The sequence below is a fragment of the Ranitomeya imitator genome, chromosome 5 (assembly GCF_032444005.1).
Source record: "Ranitomeya imitator isolate aRanImi1 chromosome 5, aRanImi1.pri, whole genome shotgun sequence".
Lineage (NCBI taxonomy): Eukaryota > Metazoa > Chordata > Amphibia > Anura > Dendrobatidae > Ranitomeya > Ranitomeya imitator.
In genome coordinates this window covers 55,964,604-55,982,080 of record NC_091286.1, presented here as the reverse complement: position 1 = coordinate 55,982,080, position 17,477 = coordinate 55,964,604, and the positions used below count along the sequence as shown (strand labels likewise).

At 39.6% G+C, this 17,477-nt stretch overlaps 1 protein-coding gene and 1 long non-coding RNA gene across 8 annotated transcripts in view; one reads left to right on the top strand and one right to left on the bottom strand.

Annotated features, from left to right (window-relative positions):
* Positions 1 to 17,477, bottom strand: part of EHBP1 (EH domain binding protein 1) — a 473,001-nt gene that overhangs the window by 123,453 nt on the left and 332,071 nt on the right. For 4 of the 7 annotated variants that reach the window (XM_069768687.1, XM_069768690.1, XM_069768689.1 and 1 more), the window contains one exon: positions 4,404 to 4,551. In XM_069768687.1, coding sequence (XP_069624788.1) covers positions 4,404 to 4,551 — 148 coding nt within the window. The remainder of the gene's footprint in view (positions 1 to 4,403; positions 4,552 to 17,477) is intronic. The other 3 variants (XM_069768694.1, XM_069768688.1, XM_069768691.1) reach the window with 1 other exon arrangement.
* The window catches only part of LOC138681295 (uncharacterized), a 67,791-nt gene that overhangs the window by 23,936 nt on the left and 26,378 nt on the right, over positions 1 to 17,477 (top strand). The window lies entirely within an intron of this gene.

Genomic DNA, 17,477 nt, shown 5'->3' with positions numbered 1-17,477 from the left:
AAATAAAGGGATAATTTAGGCTTTATGCAAGCACAAAACATCAACTTGAACTAAGAAAACTTTCCTTAATGTAGGTGCTGTCACTGGTGTGATAAGAGATCTGCTGTTTGGGAATAAGGCTACGTTCACATTTGCGTTGTGCTTGTGTGCGTCGGGCGACGCACGCGTCATGCGCCCCTATATTTAACATGGGGGCGCATGGACATGCGTTGTGCTGCGTTTTGCGATGCATGCGTCTTTTTTGCCGCACGCGTTAGGGCGCAGAGGACGCAGCAAGATGCATTTTTTTTGCATCCAAAATTCGGCAAAAAAGGACGCATGCGTCACAAAACTCAGCGTTTTAGCGTGCGTTTTGGCGCATTTTTATCTGCGTTGTGTCCCCGACGCAGCGGCGCACAACGCAAATGTGAACGTAGCCTAACCTGTCGTTCTGACATGAAAAAATGGAAATGGAGCAGGTGCTGCCCACAACTACGTTTCGCGGGTCTTATAGAAATGACTTGGTGTACTTTCCAATTTAAGGGCTTGTCCAGTTAAAAAAACATATACTTAAAAATACATAAAAAAGGAAAAATTTTACAACTTTCTAGAATCATTCAATTAGCAAAGTTGCCCCGATCTTAAGATATTTTTTCCCAGGTCTTGGCAGGTCTACTTCCGGCTTCTGATTGACACACAACAGCATTTCATATGTCAGCTCCTAACCAGTGCCGAGTGTAAAGAAGCCCGGCTGACTGACTGGTCTATAGGAATTAGTGAGACCCTTCTCTGTTACAAGCAATGCATACAGTGGCATGTAGATGTTTGGGCACCCCTGGTCAAAATTACTGTATTGTGAACAGTTAAGCAAGTTGAAGATTAAATCATCTCTAAAAGGCCTAAAGTTAAAAATTACAAATTTCCTTTGCATTTTAGGTAAAAACATATATATATAGTCATTTGTTTCTATTTTAATATGCACAAAAAGGAAAATAAGCCAATGCAAAGGTTTGAGAACCCTTGGAGATTTGTGTGCTCAGATAACTTTGACCAAGGTTTCAGACCTTAATTTGCCTGATAGGATTATGACTTTTTCACGATTACCATTAGGAAAGATCAGGTGATGCATATTTTTCAGCTTTATAAAAACCCAGCCTCTTCTAACCTTGTACCAAAAAACAGCAGCCATGGGTTTTTCTAAGCAGCTGCTTAGAACTCTAAAAATGAAAATGGTGGAGGCCGACAAAGCAGGAGCAGGCTATTAGAAGATAGCACAGCGTTTTCAGGTTGCCCTTTCCTCACTTAGGAATGTAATTAAGAAATAGTAGTTAACAGGAACAGTAGACGTCAAGATAAGGTCTGGAAGACCAAGCAACATTTCAGTGAGAGCTTCTTGTAGGATTGCTAGAGAGGCAAATCAGAACCCCCACTTAATAATAATAATCTTTATTCTTATATAGCGCTAACATATTCCGCAGCGCTTTACAGTTTGCACACTTTATCATCGCTGTCCCCGATTGGGCTCACAAAAGACCTTCAGCAAGATTTAGCAGACTCTGGAGTTGTGGTACATTGTTCTACTGTACAGAGACACCTGCACAAATAAGGCCTTCATGGAAGAGTCATCAGAAGAAAACCTCTTCCACATCCCAACCATAAAATTCAGTGTCAGAAGTATGGAAAAGAACATCTAAACAAGCCTGAGGCATTTTGGAAACAGGTTTTGTGGACCGATGAGGATAAAATAGAATTATTTAGCCACATTGGTCAATGGTATGTATGGAGAAAAAAATGCACAGAATTTAAGGAAAATAATTTCTTGCCATCCATTAAGCATGGGGGTGGATCAATTATACTTTGGGGTTGTGTTGCAGCCAATAGCACTGGGAACATTTCACGGGTAGAGGGAAGAAAAGACAAATTCTTGATGCAAACATAATACCATCTGTACAAAAGCTGAAGTTGAAGAGGATGTAAAAGATGAAAATATGTACCATATATACAGTATTTTTACCTAAAACAAAGAGGAAATGTGTCATCTGTAACTTTAGCCCTTTTAAAGATCATTTCATCATCAACTTGCTTGCTTGCTGTTTACAATAACAGGAATTTTGACTAGGGGTGCCCAAACTTTTACATGCCCCTGTGAATGGGAAAGGAGGTTGGCTTCGCTGTTATAATGACCAAGTCAGCCAGCCCATTCACACCGAGCACTAATGAGCTGCTGAAAAGGAAATCAATGTCCTATGTTGAACACTTGCCAGAAGTGCTCCTGCTGATACCCAGGAACTTGTGGATGTCTTGAGATTCGGCACCTTTGGTAAATAAACGGCATTAGTCATTTCTACACTTGCTATTTTAGGCATAGTTAAAGACCATGGACAGGTTTGACTTGGAAATAAAAGATGTTTACAGTAGTTAATGGTAATCTTTAGTTAATTAAAGTTTCAGTCTGCAATTTTCATTCCTTTAATAATTGTTAGATCGTCTGGTAATGCAGTTTGCAGACAGATCCAAGTTTCAGATTTTTGTCTTGTGGACATCTCTCTTCGTGTAATAAATCCTGGATGTGAGATATGTGTGTATACAGGGTGTAGCTGTCTTCACTTACTCTCATGTATCAGCACAGCTTCTATACTGAACGTTTCTCTCCATGTGCTTTTCTCTTTGTTTACAGACTGTTTTCTCTACCCTCCCTGAGACTATAGATACTTTCTACCCTGTCAACACATTGGGGATCTGTGTGCAACCTTCTTCCATGCTGCTATCTCTAACATTGAGAAAAGAGGAAAAGCATAAAATAGTCAGGAGCTGGAGCTAGATAAAAGTACTTATTTAGCAGGAGTCGGCAAACTGTCAGAAGTTTTGGAATTTTTATAAAGAATAATTATAAAGCTAGTTAACTTTGCATTTAGGAAGAAAAATAAACAACAAAGCATCTGTGGAAAGGACAAGCCTTAGATTGCTTACTTGTTATATTTGTTAACCTCTGAAGACAAAAGCTGGGAGAAAAAACCTTCCTGACAGGATGGGAAATACATTTTAGGCAGAATAAAATTGTTTGAAAAGCCCAATTTGTGCCCATTGTGGGCATCTGATGTAAGGCTGATGCAACCGACTTTCAAGGTCATCCCATGCAAGCTAGAGCAGGGCGCCCTTCATGGTCTTCCATTTCTATCCTTTTTGTTAGAGAATATTCATCACCTGAATATTTTTCATGTGTATAGCAATTCATTAAAGAGAACCTGTCATCGTGATTTAGCCAAAGGCGTGGCCAAAATGCCGTATATCTTCAGTGAAGAAAGCTGCATGGTGATTGTTCTTTAATCAGCATTTCAAGTTTTGGTGTAATAAAACTGTAGGTGCGTTGGGGTGGAACTATGGGTAGGGTCTTCGGCTTCTACGCCCGCCTCTGTTGTATCTGTCTCCTGCTTGCAAGTTAGCGTTAGCGCTGTCCCCGCCGCGTGCGGTGCTTGTGCAAACTGATCTCCTGGCTGTAGTCAGTAAAATGGCGCAGGTGTTGGTGCATGCACAGATTGAAATCTCAGCTCAATGACGAGCCGAGATCTCAATCAGCACATGCACTGACACAGGTCCCATTTTATCGAAGACCAACGGGATGTTAATCTGCGTATGCGCCATCACTGGTGCCATTTTCATTGAAGACCATCTGGCGATCAATCTGTGCAAGCACTGCCAGTAGTGAGCACAATGCTGGCGCAAACTTTGAAACAGGAGGCAGGAACATACACCAGAGGCAGGCGGAGGGGCTGGGGCAGGACCCCAAAACTTTAGCCGCAGTCCCTCCCCTATGCATCGAAAACTTATAACACCAAAACTTCAATTGCTGATTAAAGGACAACCAGGATGTTGATTTCTTCACTTGATGCACCTATTTAATCTGTATCACAGCGCCATTATGGCCATGCCTTTACATTATATTGCTGAATCCTGCTGACAGATTCTCTTTAAGAGTTTTCATTCTACAAGAAGAATTATTGAGTGCTTGCTTGGCTTCCAATACTTCCCAGGCTGATGAGTATCCACCAATAATTCTCCAATGTCATCACTGGTAATACAATTCAGACCCTTCAGACTAATCTAGCAAATATTCTGTTTACATATAGACATCAAGACTCTACTGATCAGACAATCAGAAACAGTTAACGAGCAGCAACCGAATGGAGAGAAATGGGGTAGTATTGCTTTTTTTGTTTTTACCCAAAATTGCTACTCATAGCGGAGTTTCTCTAAAACCCGCTAACCAGACTCTCTCCGCAATGTAAATATATCTAAAATATCTATATCTCTCCACCTTTCCTATACATACACACCATTTAATTGACTCTCTTCCTTATCCCGCCGAGGATCACACAGAGATGTAGGAGATGTATAAATGAGAGACACATAATCCTTTCGCTCACCTCCAGATGTCTTTGCTCTTTCTTTCAACTTTTCTGCGGATGGCTCGTTGTAGCTGGGAAGTTCTGACATCTTCACTCCAGATCGAGCTTCTGCTATGAGTTGACGTGCTCGCTCTCTCAGCTGCCGGCGCCTCTCTTCATCTTGCTGCTGGAAAAAATATTGAACAGTTTTTGCCAGCTTAGTAATTGACAAAAATGCAATTTTCATTCTCGTTCCGATGGGGCTGATAGCAAATAGCCTACCCTACTATGTATGTTCCCTGTGCTCTGTGTACTATTCCCTGTGTCAGAAGAGATGACACGTCCAAACCTCCGGAGCTGTCAAAAGCCTTTGATGTGATAAATAAATCTCTCTTCAAAATGGCCGTCCTGAAACAGCATGCCTGTATATTTCCCATTGCGGTGTGATAATAATAGTTATTACATTGTATGTAGGTTATTCATGAAAATTATTTTTTAAAAATATGGACATCTGGTGTCATTTAATAACTTCAGCTTTTATGATGGGCTCACACTTTGCAGCACAGGTGCAGCTGTCATGCAGCATGTCGGCACAGTTATTGCGGCAACTAGTGAGCCCAGAGAAAAAAGCTCAGTTCACACTAGTTCTTTGCAGTCAGGTTTTACTTACTGATGATCAAACCAGTGTGGTATATTGCGCTACTTTATCCAGTAATAGTAATAATAATAATAATAATAATAATAATAAAAAAGTGATATCTGACAGACCCTTTAAATGTCAAAGGGTGTAAACAAAATAGATTGCAATGCATCAAAACATCGCAACAGATGATAACAAGGATCCTGCGTATAATAATAATAAAAAAACCCATGACACAAAAGTGAGCAAAGCTTTAAAGGGAATCTATTAGCAGGCTTTTGCTACTTCATCTCAGAGCAGCATGATGTAGAGAAAGAGACTCTGAATCCAAGGATTATCAGTTAGATTACTGAGTGCAGCAGATCTGACACAATCAGAGCTTTTAGATTTAGCATTGCAGCTGAGCTGAGAAAGCTATCTCCGCCCACACCAGGCTCTGTATGTACACAGTCTATAGACAGTGAGCAAAAAATCACAGGAAGGGGTGGAGTCAGACGATTTCCAGCCCGCCAGCTAGTCACAGCAATTGCAATGTCCTATTGATAAAATCTTCAGTGTAAGTAAACAATAGCACACAGCCGGAGATGTGAAACATCGTTGAATTCTGTGTTTTAACCCCCAGCTCATGCTGTCCTTAAATTACACAGACAAAAAAAGGCAGACAGATTCTCTTTAAATGACAAGTGCATTGACATTTCCAATGAAATTCCAGCAGTGCTACACGGCTTCGATGCTTCATTTTTATCACCTTTATCGGGGGACACACACCTATATGGCCAAAGCACAACTTCCATACATTAAACTGTACTAATAGGTCCCCTAGGGAACCTGTCACTTTGTAAATGCTGGGTAATCTGTGGGCAGCATGTCACAGAGCAGGAGAAGCCGAGCAGACATATATACCATTTTATGGGAAAAGCTTCAGCATTACTTGTAGTTTAATCATTTACATCACCACTCATTCTTGGTCCAGAGGTCTACAGGGCAGTTCAAGCAGGTCTTCACAACTTTTCCTGCACGAGCATGCACATGGAGTAACCTGTCAATGAAAAAGACCGCCCCCTGGACCTCTGGGCTAAGCATGAACGGGGAAGTAATTCAATAAATGACAAGTTTAACTGATTTTTTTTTCCCACTCAAACTCATAGAATATTCTGCTCAGCTTCTCCTGCTCTATAATACCATGTGCACATGGAAAGAAAAATCCAGCTCCAGTAATAAAGTATCAAAAATTTATTTAAACATATTAAAATATGGAAAACTGCCGACAAGTGAAAAAATTACATAATTTGGATGGAAGCTACCATGCAGTCGCTGGACGCGACTTGCTGAAGTCTAAGAGCGCCGTTCGTGCTCGAAACGCGTCTAGTGACTACATGGTAGCTTCCATCCAAATTATGTAATTTTTCGCTTGTCGGCAGTTATCCATATTTTTATATGTTTCAATAAATTTTTGATACTTTTTATTCCTGGAGCTGGATTTTTCTTTCCATGTGCACAAGTTTCAACGTCAGACAGAGATGTTTTTTCCTTGCTCGGACATTATGTGGACTACAGACGAATGTTTCTACTGGGTGAGTTTTTCTGTTTTTCTTCTATAATATCATGCTGGGAGAACAGATTGCTTGGCCAACACGACAACTTTAATTTAGAAAGCAAATTATGGGATTCAAATATATAATTATATTCATAGCGATCACTACGATATGTTCTTCTAAGACTGCTATATATGCTCAGTGCGTTCATTGAGAAAGTTCCTTGACGTGTCCACGGGAATATATTAGCTGAGACTATCTGTTTGGCCTCAAAACAGACAGTATTTGTATATGTTAAATGTATATATGTGCATGCTTGGTTTGGCTGAGCATGCATGTTTTTTTCCAATAGGGAAAGTGGAGTATGCCACTGTGAGACTTCAAAAGGATCAGGTGGTGAAATCCAAGATGTCCAATCCTTCTCTCCCCACCATAACCAGGAGATACTAACCATATTAGATGGTCAGCTGGAAGGCTCGGTAGACTTTTCTCTAATGCCCAATTAAGATAAGTAGGAGGAAGACTAAATATCCTATTTCGCTCTTATTATTGCAGAGGTGTGTCAATGAGTAATTGGGAGGTGCGGTCACTTTGGGGAAACTTAACATTACTTGTTTTTAAAAAGAAAACAAAAAGGGCAACAGATCCTTATCAAAAACTCCAGTCTTCCCTCACTAATTTCCAAGCAGAGAAAGCTTAAAAAAAAAATCCCACACCCATAAGTGCCTGGCATTTAAGGTAAAAATCCATTAATAAACGAGCACAAGATACTAATTAGGAACATTGCTGACATTTCCATGCAAATTGTTTGTTTGTAGCTATTTACCAGCCATTGTTCTTGGTACAATAGAAAAAAATGCAAATGAATGAATCAAAATGCAACCCTAATGGGACTCTCTGTTTATAACCATTAGCCCAGAGGTGTGCAGTAATTCAATCCTCAAGCAGCAAGATTTAGCCTCATTAATAGCCAGCATGGGAAGGTTACAACTCATAAAACCCTACAGTAAACAAAGTGTATGGACACAGCACAATATCTTGAGCCTGATTGACAGGATTCGGGTTCCCTATCAGATTGCCTCGATGTACTTCTCCGCTAACACAGACTCAATTTTGCACAGGCCCCTGTGAGCTGTCTTATATTTGCATTATTTGCTTTCACACACCTCAATTTCCCCCGAAGACAGAGAATTAAAGGGAAAATGTTATTTGTTGAGAAGACACATTAGGAATAAAGGATATAGAAGCTTTTGTCCCTGCTTTCAAATCAAGTGAACAGATACAAATACAGAACCAGAGAGTTTCACTAAACTCAAATATTAATGCTATTTTTCCCTGTTGAGAAAAACTATTTTTTTTTTCTAAATTGAAAGTTTGAGTTAAAAAAAACCCACAAAAACCATCAGCACATAAAATAGCAAAATCGACTTATAAATCGAGGGAATGAAAAAACGTTTACGTACAGTGACTGTGATGCTCAACCTACTCAACTAATTTCTTCGAGAAACAAACGAGCAAGTAGAGAAGAAAGGCGAAAGAAGGGGCAAAACAAGGAGAAGTGGACGGAGAGGTTACGGATTTAACTGGAGAAAGGATGAACATGGGGGGATTTAACTAATAAATGTTACGAGTAAAGGGTGGGCTGACTATAAAAAAGTGGGGAATTTTGGGTGTTCTTGAAGGGAAGGGAGTGAGATGTGGGACAAATCACGGTTAGGATATTTTGGTAGGAAGCGGAAGTAAGGAAAGATTCACAATGGAACTACTTAGTGGTGGTAGAGTTCCTATCTAGTTGAATTTTGGGCTATAAGAGTTTCTATACGATGGGTCGAGGATATTTCTGCAAACCAGTCTTCTAGAGAAGGGAAGGTCTGCCAACTTCCAAAGAGGCAGGATTATTGTTTTAGCTGCTTGAAGAAGATGTCGTAACAATTATTTTGTAAGCAGCTGTGCCAATAGGGAGGGATTGTCACTCCCATAATATCCTCTTTCCAATTTAATAACCCCTACCCAGGAAGCTTTTGGGATCGGACAAGACCACCAAATATGGGTCACAGTACCTTCTTCTACTCTACACCACCAACATAAGTTGGATAATTGAGGATACCATTTGTGTGAGGCAGAGGGAACCAGATACCACCTAGAAACAATTGTGAAACTGGTTTCCTGAGATTATGGTGGCTGTTATCGATTTATGAGATAAAAAAAACAATTGCTCCTATGTAAAGGTTTGGTGACGTACGGTTTCCCAGGCCTTACAGAAAGGAGGAAGGAGATCAAAATCTGGTTCACGCAGTAGTTTATATATGTTTGAGATGGAGTGTGGGAGACCAGAGGGTGCTATGCACATCTCAAAAGCAGGCAAGAGATGGATGGACTCGATTTGTTCGCTAAGTGAGGAGGAAAAAATGCTGAAGTTGGATTTATTCGAAATTGTGGCGGGTCAAGAAAGTAATTTTTAAAGGGTTCAAGGAAATAAATATATAAGACATTTTCCAAAAATAGACATCTGGATCACAATGGAAAATACCAGAAACACCCGTGGCTCCTCCCTTCATTACGGGACTGCATACATTAACCTTATTGTGATATATAAATATCTTTAAGGAGAACTGTTTACTACTAGAGGGGAGGAACTCTGAAATAAAATGGACAGTAGTATACTGTATATAACATATGATTAAAGAGAACCTGTCACCTGAATTTGGCGGGATCGGTTTTCGGTCATATGGGCGGAGTTTTCGGGTGTTTGATTCACCCTTTCCTTACCCGCTGGCTGCATGCTGGCCGCAATATTGGATTGAAGTTCATTCTCTGTCCTCCGTAGTACATGCTTGCGCAAGGCAATCTTGCCTTGCGCACGCGCAGTATGCTTTGCCCAACTGCTGGGAAAGCCGAAAAGCATTAGTGCGCATGCGCCGGCGCACTATGTCCTGGAACACAGCGAAATAGTTCCGGGACATAGTGCGCCGGCGCATGCGCACTAATGCTTTTCGGCTTTGCCCGCAGTTGGGCAAAGCATACTGCGCGTGCGCAGGGCAAGATTGCCTTGCGCAGGCGTGTACTACGGAGGACAGAGAATTAACTTCAATCCAATATTGCGGCCAGCATGCAGCCAGCGGGTAAGGAAAGGGTGAATCAAACACCCGAAAACTCCGCCCATATGACCGAAAACCGGTCCCGCCAAATTCAGGTGACAGGTTCCCTTTAAACTGACTTTTGTGTTGTATCATGAAAAAAAATTAACGATGAAAATGTAGAAAAATATTTAGAATTGAGAGTCCTCAGTGGTTGATACCTTTTAATGGCTAACTGAAAAGATGGTAACAAATTGCAAGCTTTCGAGACTACTCAGGCCTCTTCATCAGGCAAAGACTAAAACAAATTCTGAAGAATCACACATTTATGCACAACATAGCACAGAAAAAAAAAAAAAACATAAATAAGACCGGTGACATGAAGCAGAATTACCAGGAGTGATAAAATGTAATGCGATGAAAATGTAATAACTGCTAAACACCAGATTTTTTTTTTAAACACTTAAATAGGTTTTCTCATGAAAAAGTTCATTTAAATCAATAGATATTTAAATAATAATGAGTTACACAACTAGATGTGCTAAAAAAATGTTCCTGTGGTGAGATAATCTTATAAATGTGCCCCTTCTGTGTACTGTGTAATGGCTGTGTCTGACCGTACAGCGACATAGTCTGATCATACCACAGCTCCTGGGCGGGGGAGGAATCAAAAGAGTATGCAGACATCACAGCATGGGATCACAGTATATGTTTTCTGTGAACATTTCCCTTCCTGTTTTTTAACAATGTTTTACCTCACAGAATCAGCTGCGATCCCATGTTGTCCAGTCTGTATACTCTCTTTTGCGTCCTATCCTGGCCAGGGATCCCATTTGGCTGATCATTCCTGTCTTGTCTATGAGAAACCCATCGCAAGACATGTTTGGCAACGATTATTTCCCAAAAAAAAACAAAGTGATTGGCAGTCTGGAATCGGATATGCCTGATTGACATCTCCCCAGAAGATTAGTTGTTGCAAGGCCTCAATACACATTAGACTGTTGGCTGAACCCGTGGATATCTGTGGGTTCGGCCGACATTAGTCCTGTGTGTATGGGGCCTTTTGATGTTTCATGTGGAGTTTATTGTGGATTTCACCCTAAGTTTGCATGGCAAGGAAATCAATAGTGATAAGCTGCGGATTTAAAAATCATCAGCAGAGGTCAAAAAGGAAGTTACCTGCACCATATAGAAGAGATTTTTTAAAATCTTAATGACTTTGCTACCACTTTAATACGTTGTGCATTTTCAGTCTGCAAATCTGGATGGAAAATTAGCAGCAAATATACAACGTGTTAACATGCCCTGAATTATCTTTTCAACATGAGATGACAATAGCAAGAGACCTAAGTCAGACCCTAGACAGCAAAATATGGACATAAGATTATGGACCGCAATGAACGGACAGGATAAGGGTTTCCTGACCTGAATTTGACAACCTCATATCCATTTAAGAGGCTGTTGAGTTTGGGTCAGGAGACCTATAGGGTTGTGAAACATGCAAGTGTGAAACTGGCCTTACAGTGATACTAGCCAATTTAATGGTACATTTTCATGTGGAATATCCCCAACAGACTCTCCATAGTGAAAAAAATGTAGCGAAATACACAGAGGTTAAAACAGATTTTGATGAAGAATTTATGCACATTTTTCCCTGTGCAATGCAAACCATGAAATGTGCATTGATATCTGCGTCATAAATTGTTATTTAAAATCAGCAATGTACGTCGGTGGATTTTTTTTATGCAGCTAGATACCCAAATGGAAAATCTATTGCCTATCCATCCTATGTGCACTTACCGGACTGATTCTAATGGAAGCTGCTGATAAATTTAACAAAAAAGGAACTTCTTCTTGATATATGGACATGTTACCGCTACTTATATGTCACAGGGAACACATGACCGGAAAAAGATCCTTTTCCAGTCCCTGCTAGGAAGAGGAAGCGAGGAGATTGGCGGGAGAACCAAGCTGTGGCATGGGAAGAGTGACAGGAAAATAAAAAATGGGTGACTGTGTCATTTCTTATTTTGAGGCAATGCTGGGACAATTTCCTTTTTGACAACTCCTTTAAAACTTTATATGTAATTTATATTCCCTGTATGCCCTCCTGAAGCGAAAGAACCACTGGGTCTAACAGGTACAACTGAAACCCCCGCATCTCATTTACTTGGGTCACTGAAAATGCACACAGTGATTTTAGTGGACGCCTCCATGGTGTTGCAGATTGGCTCCATTCAAACAAACAGGAGCTGCTCTGCAGTACCCAGCAGCGGCCATACGAACAGCGTGATGAGCGGTGGTGCTACACTCCGTACACAGTTTCCAAACATCCACTGCCAGAGTTGCTAGCAGTTATTCAGATACGGGTGCTAGGTGTTGCACCCCTAACGATCTGATATTAGTCACTTAGCGCAAGGATAGGACATGAATATTAGTGTAGTGGAAGAATACTATAATCTTTGTGAAATGACATTGAGCAAATTAAGTCAAAGAAAGTCAAAAGGACAAAGAGTACTAGATGCAAAAGAAAGGAGAATTCCTCTACGGAAAAGACCAGAAAGCCGGTAGAAAAAAAATGAATGAATCTATGGTTGACTTGCATACATGTGAGTGGGTAACATATAACACTACATGAGTGAATGATGATGATCATGATGTTCTGCACAGAAAATGAGGCCGATTGGTGATTGTTAAAAGCTCATCCATGCTGATCGACAGATTTTTCAAGAAAAAGGATGCTGTTGCACTAAGTTTTATAGATATGCTCTCCCATAAGTCTATTGTAATTAACAATCAGATTACCCTAAAACAAAAGAGAAGAGATATATCCCTTTATGTTGTCATACTAACTTGGCTAGTGCGGATCTTCAAGGGGTAGTGTGAAGGCATCAATGACAAACTCAAAGCCCAAAAGCGTGAAGATACAAATACATTATACTGTCCAACAACTTTTAAACAAGTGACACTGGAAACATGGACACATGGGAAACTTGTCACAAATTTTCCCTACTCTTGGCACCCTTTTATACTGTACTACAAATCCCAGAATTAACAAAGATTGCAACATTTGTAGTACCACCAACATATACCAAATTTTAAAAAAAAAAACACAAAACTTTTTTGGTCCTCCTTCTTAGACCATGTTCACATGTCAAGTAATCATCCCTTAGATCAGATCCAACAGCAATCAGTTGACAAAAAAAGTTGTACAGAAAACTTTTTGTCCAGCTACAAAACCGATTTCAAGTGGATCAATTTTTTTTTAACATTTAAGTCAATGGAAAATAGATCAGTTAAATAGCCATCCGTTTTTCTTTGATTTGAAAAGGATCTTTTTTTTGCTTGCAGGATCAGTTTCAAATGGAAAAAAAACGGATGGCTATTTAATGGATCAGTTTCCTATAGACTTTAAAGATAAAATAACGGATCCAGTGGAAATCAGTAATGATGAGCGAATATACTCGTTACTCGAGATTTCTTTAGCATGCTCGGGGGTCCTCCGAGTATTTTTTAGTGCTCCGAGATTTAGTTTTTCTTGCCGTAGCTGAATGATTTACATCTGTTAGCCAGCATAAGAACATGTGGGGGTTGCCTACCAACCAGGGCCCCCGAGCATGCTCGAGAAATCTCGAGTAACGAGTATATTCGCTCATCACTAGAAATCAGATTTTTAGCCCTGCTTGTCACAACTTTTTTCTGCCAACGGATTGCTGCTGGATCCATTCTAATGGTTGATTACTAGACATGTGAACATAGCCTTAGGCTGAACTGTAACTTCTCCCAGTGCTCCCATCACACAACACATCTTGGCTTGAGAGCAGGTCTTGTGCTCTAAGCTGCACACACACTATACAAGTTTCCAGAATTTACAGGTTTTTGACCTCGTTTCGGTACAGATGCCACAGGGAACTGTATTAAACCCATTACACACACAGACATAATTACTTCCCACATGGGTGTCATTTTCTTCCATTTACATTCACAGGAATACTTTCATACAATTATTTTAAAAACTACCAAATCTATCAGATGACTGAACAGCTATGAAAAATAAAATATCCATTTAAGGACAAACTCTTGAAGATTAAGTAATGCCGTTTTCCTTGTTTCCTCCCCAGAAAAAAAAAATGTATTGGAATGCAATTTTTATATTTCACAGTTCACCGAGGGCTCAGCAAGCTTTCTTTCCCCTGCTTCAATGGTGCTCCTTTTAATTTTATCCTCCTTAGTCCTAGTAATTAAAAGTGATCAGCAGTGGCTTCCCAAAGGATTTAAGACAAGTAACCCCCCTTCGTAGAATTGTGCTTTTCAGGGAAAAAAAAGAGCAGAGAGAGGATTCAGAGTTTCATTTCACAGGGACAAGAATATGATGGATTTTCAATCCCCAACTTCATCCAATTGTTCCTTGGACAGCCTTTATTTCTTAAGAAAGCTATAAAAATGGGCACCAGTGGGGGGTGCTTTTGTACTTCCCGCTAATGCCACTGAGTGACAACTTTGATATGGATCTTGAAAGCTAAATCTTAATATCATGTTTAATGTGCATTTTTTGTGAATACACAGAAAACTATCCATATTGTTTGGCGCTAACGATAGACTAATGCTCAATATATACTAATATAATGAGGCAAAAAGTCACAAAGCATAACCAAAATAATATTTCTTAGACTTGCAAAACCATTTACACAAAATTAAATTTGTATATTTTTTTGTAAGTAAATTAATAAGGTAATTACTATGTAGTAAAGTATAAATGTCTTGGATACACACACCTACAACAATTATATGAAAACATCAACTTAATAGCCTTGAGCTGGAACAGTTTTCCTAAATATGTGTCAAAAATATTTCATTAATAATAAAATTCACCTTAAGCAACATTATTTATTAAAGAAAATTGCACCTAGAACAATTTTGCTTGTACTTAAACCTTCACGTAACAAAAACGTTTTTTTAATGTAATAAAAAAACATAAAAAATTAACTTAATTGACACACAATGTGATCACTCTAAAATCGCACTTAAAAAAAAAAAAAAGAATTATAAATTTTGTGTGTTCAGTTTCCTAATTCAGTTTTCTTTTTTTTTTTGCCCCATTTTCTACTAAAATGTACAGGTCCCCAAGTACAATGCTGGTTTGGGATATGGAAATGTGAATCAGTTTTAACTTTATATATTTTCACCCAACATATGCATCATGAGTTGTTAAAGTCTAATAAAAGCATCATTAACTTAAAAAAAGTGATTACAAATTTTGACCATCAGGTAACTAATAGCATACAGATATCTAGGAAGAATATACAGTATATAATAAAGAAGGGAAAAAGTCACCTAAAAAGTTAATAAGGAGCAAATAAAAGATAATCTACCGTTAAATCACAGACGAAAGACAGAATGTAAAATGACATCAATAATCTATTTAATTTAAAAATGTTTTTATAGTTGTTTTTTTTAAAGAAATTAAGATAGAGGTCTATATTTCTAGATTTTTCAAAAAGTATAAACAAAATAATCAATAGACCGATTTCACTCAGTGTTTGCAAAAAAAGTGAGCAGTAATAAAAGTAAATTCATGCTTTGCAATAATTAAAAGCAAATGTGCTCCTTATAACAAATACTTCAATATAAAGCTTGAAAAAAAAAATTCTTGCATTTCTTACAATTTAGTGGATGGTAGAAGTGTAGTGACATACTCCTTGTAAAAGGCAACACACAGTAAAAAAGAATTTATGTTCCAGGTAAACCAATATTTAATCACTGAATAGATGAAGCGTAGTGATGAGCGAGTATGCTCGTTGCTCGGGTTTTCCCGAACACGCTCGGGTGATCTCCGAGTATTTCTTAGTGTTTGGAGATTTAGTTTTCATCACAGCAGCTGAATGATTTACAACTATTAGCCAGCCTGAGTACATGTGGGGGTTGCCTGGTTACTAGTGAATCCACACATGTACTCAGGCTGGCTAGTAGCTGTAAATCATTCAACTGCTGCAATGAAAACTAAATCTCCGAACACTAACAAATACTCGGAGAGAGCGTGCTCGGGAAAACCCGAGCAACGAGCATACTCGTTCATCACTAATGAAGAACCAAGTAGCAAGGGGACTCTATCCGCTTTATATTCTTTACTGACACACTGTATTGCATTAATATCCTGAAACTCAGCCTGCACGTCTTTTATCCATCATGATAACATTTAGGAGTAGTCTCAGGTCACATATGTATCTACAGTATATAGTGGTAGATTGCCTTATCATGTTTTTCTATTATAGACACTAAAGGGAACCTGACAGCTGATAAATGCTGCTCGATCCACGGGCAGTATGTATCAGACACTGGCGATATGATTAAATTTAACAGCCAACCGGGGATTGGGCTGCACAGGAGACTAGTTAGACAGGTGGGTCTATTGCAACTTCTCCCTGCCCACTCCCCTTGAGTGACAGGTCTCTCCTTGCCCACTCCCCTTCATTGACAGGTCTCTCCCTGCCCACTCCCCTTGAGTGACCGGTCTCTCCCTGCCCACTCCCCTTGAGTGACAGGTCTCTCCCTGCCCACTCCCCTTGAGTGACAGGTCTCTCCTTGCCCACTCCCCTTGAGTGACAAGTCTCTCCTTGCCCACTCCCCTTCATTGACAGGTCTCTCCCTGCCCACTCCCCTTGAGTGACAGGTCTCTCCCTGCCCACTCTCCTTCAGTGACAGGTCTTTCTCTGCTTGCATGTATAGGGAGAGCCACAAGGGACCCACCTCTGTCCAACTAATCTCCAGAGTGGCTTTCAAAAATATGATTTTTTCCCCCCAAAACTCTGCAACATTCCGAAGTCTGAATGCTAAATACCTGGCTGAAATAATACATCATGTATCAGCTCTCAGGTTCTGTAAGACTGACGGCTTCTACAACAGTCTTCATAAAGAGATCACTGGAATAACATGCAAAAAACTTATTAAGAGGAGCACGGCCCCACCAGAAGCATTACGCCAAGCAGGATCTGGTGTGGTGTACATTTCTAGAGTAAGTTGCACCACTTTTGTGGCACAAGTTATGATGATTTTCACAGGTGGGATTTATCACACCCTGTCCCATCTCAGCTTTGTCCACTTTAGCAGACCTAAGCAGGACTGATGTAAATAGGCAAAAAGCTGCTGAATTTCTGCACAACTTTGAGATTGCGCAAACATTTTTTTGAAATTTTCCAGACAACTGGCGAACACTTCTTAATGAATTGGGGACCATAACTGCCAAAATGTTAACGTATACTAAACATAAAACCATAGAATTTGATAGAAGAAGAGAACCATAACGTCTGGTTATCCTGCCATTATATTGAGTATGTGAAGTATGCTCATATATCAGGAATAGACATCGCCAAAGACATATTGATAGGAATTTACATTGTGAGACCCAATGGGGGACAGTGATGAAAATGTATGTAAAGCGCTGGGGAATTAATGGCGCTATATAATTGAGTAAAATAACTATCACCTCTAGGGAAGGGTCAGATGAGTGTATACAAAATTGGCTATTATCCTAAGTCATGTGACAAGGCTCCTTAAAGGGTCGACATTGACTGTTACGATTGCTACTTCCAATAGGTGGCACTAGAGTTCTAGTCCTCTTCCTCTCTGAAGAGACAATTTACAAAATTGTTGAGTTTCAACCAGAAAAGTGGGACAATTTTTTTTCTCACTTGTCATCTGTGCATAATCTGTTATTGACAGCAGCAGCTATTAATCATTTACAAGGCCATTTACAGTTTCCAATGGAGACTTTACAGCGGCTCCATACGGCATCCGTCTTTTTTACGCACCTATACACTTGAGAAGACGAGTCTCATCTGATTTACAGAAAAACAATAGTGCA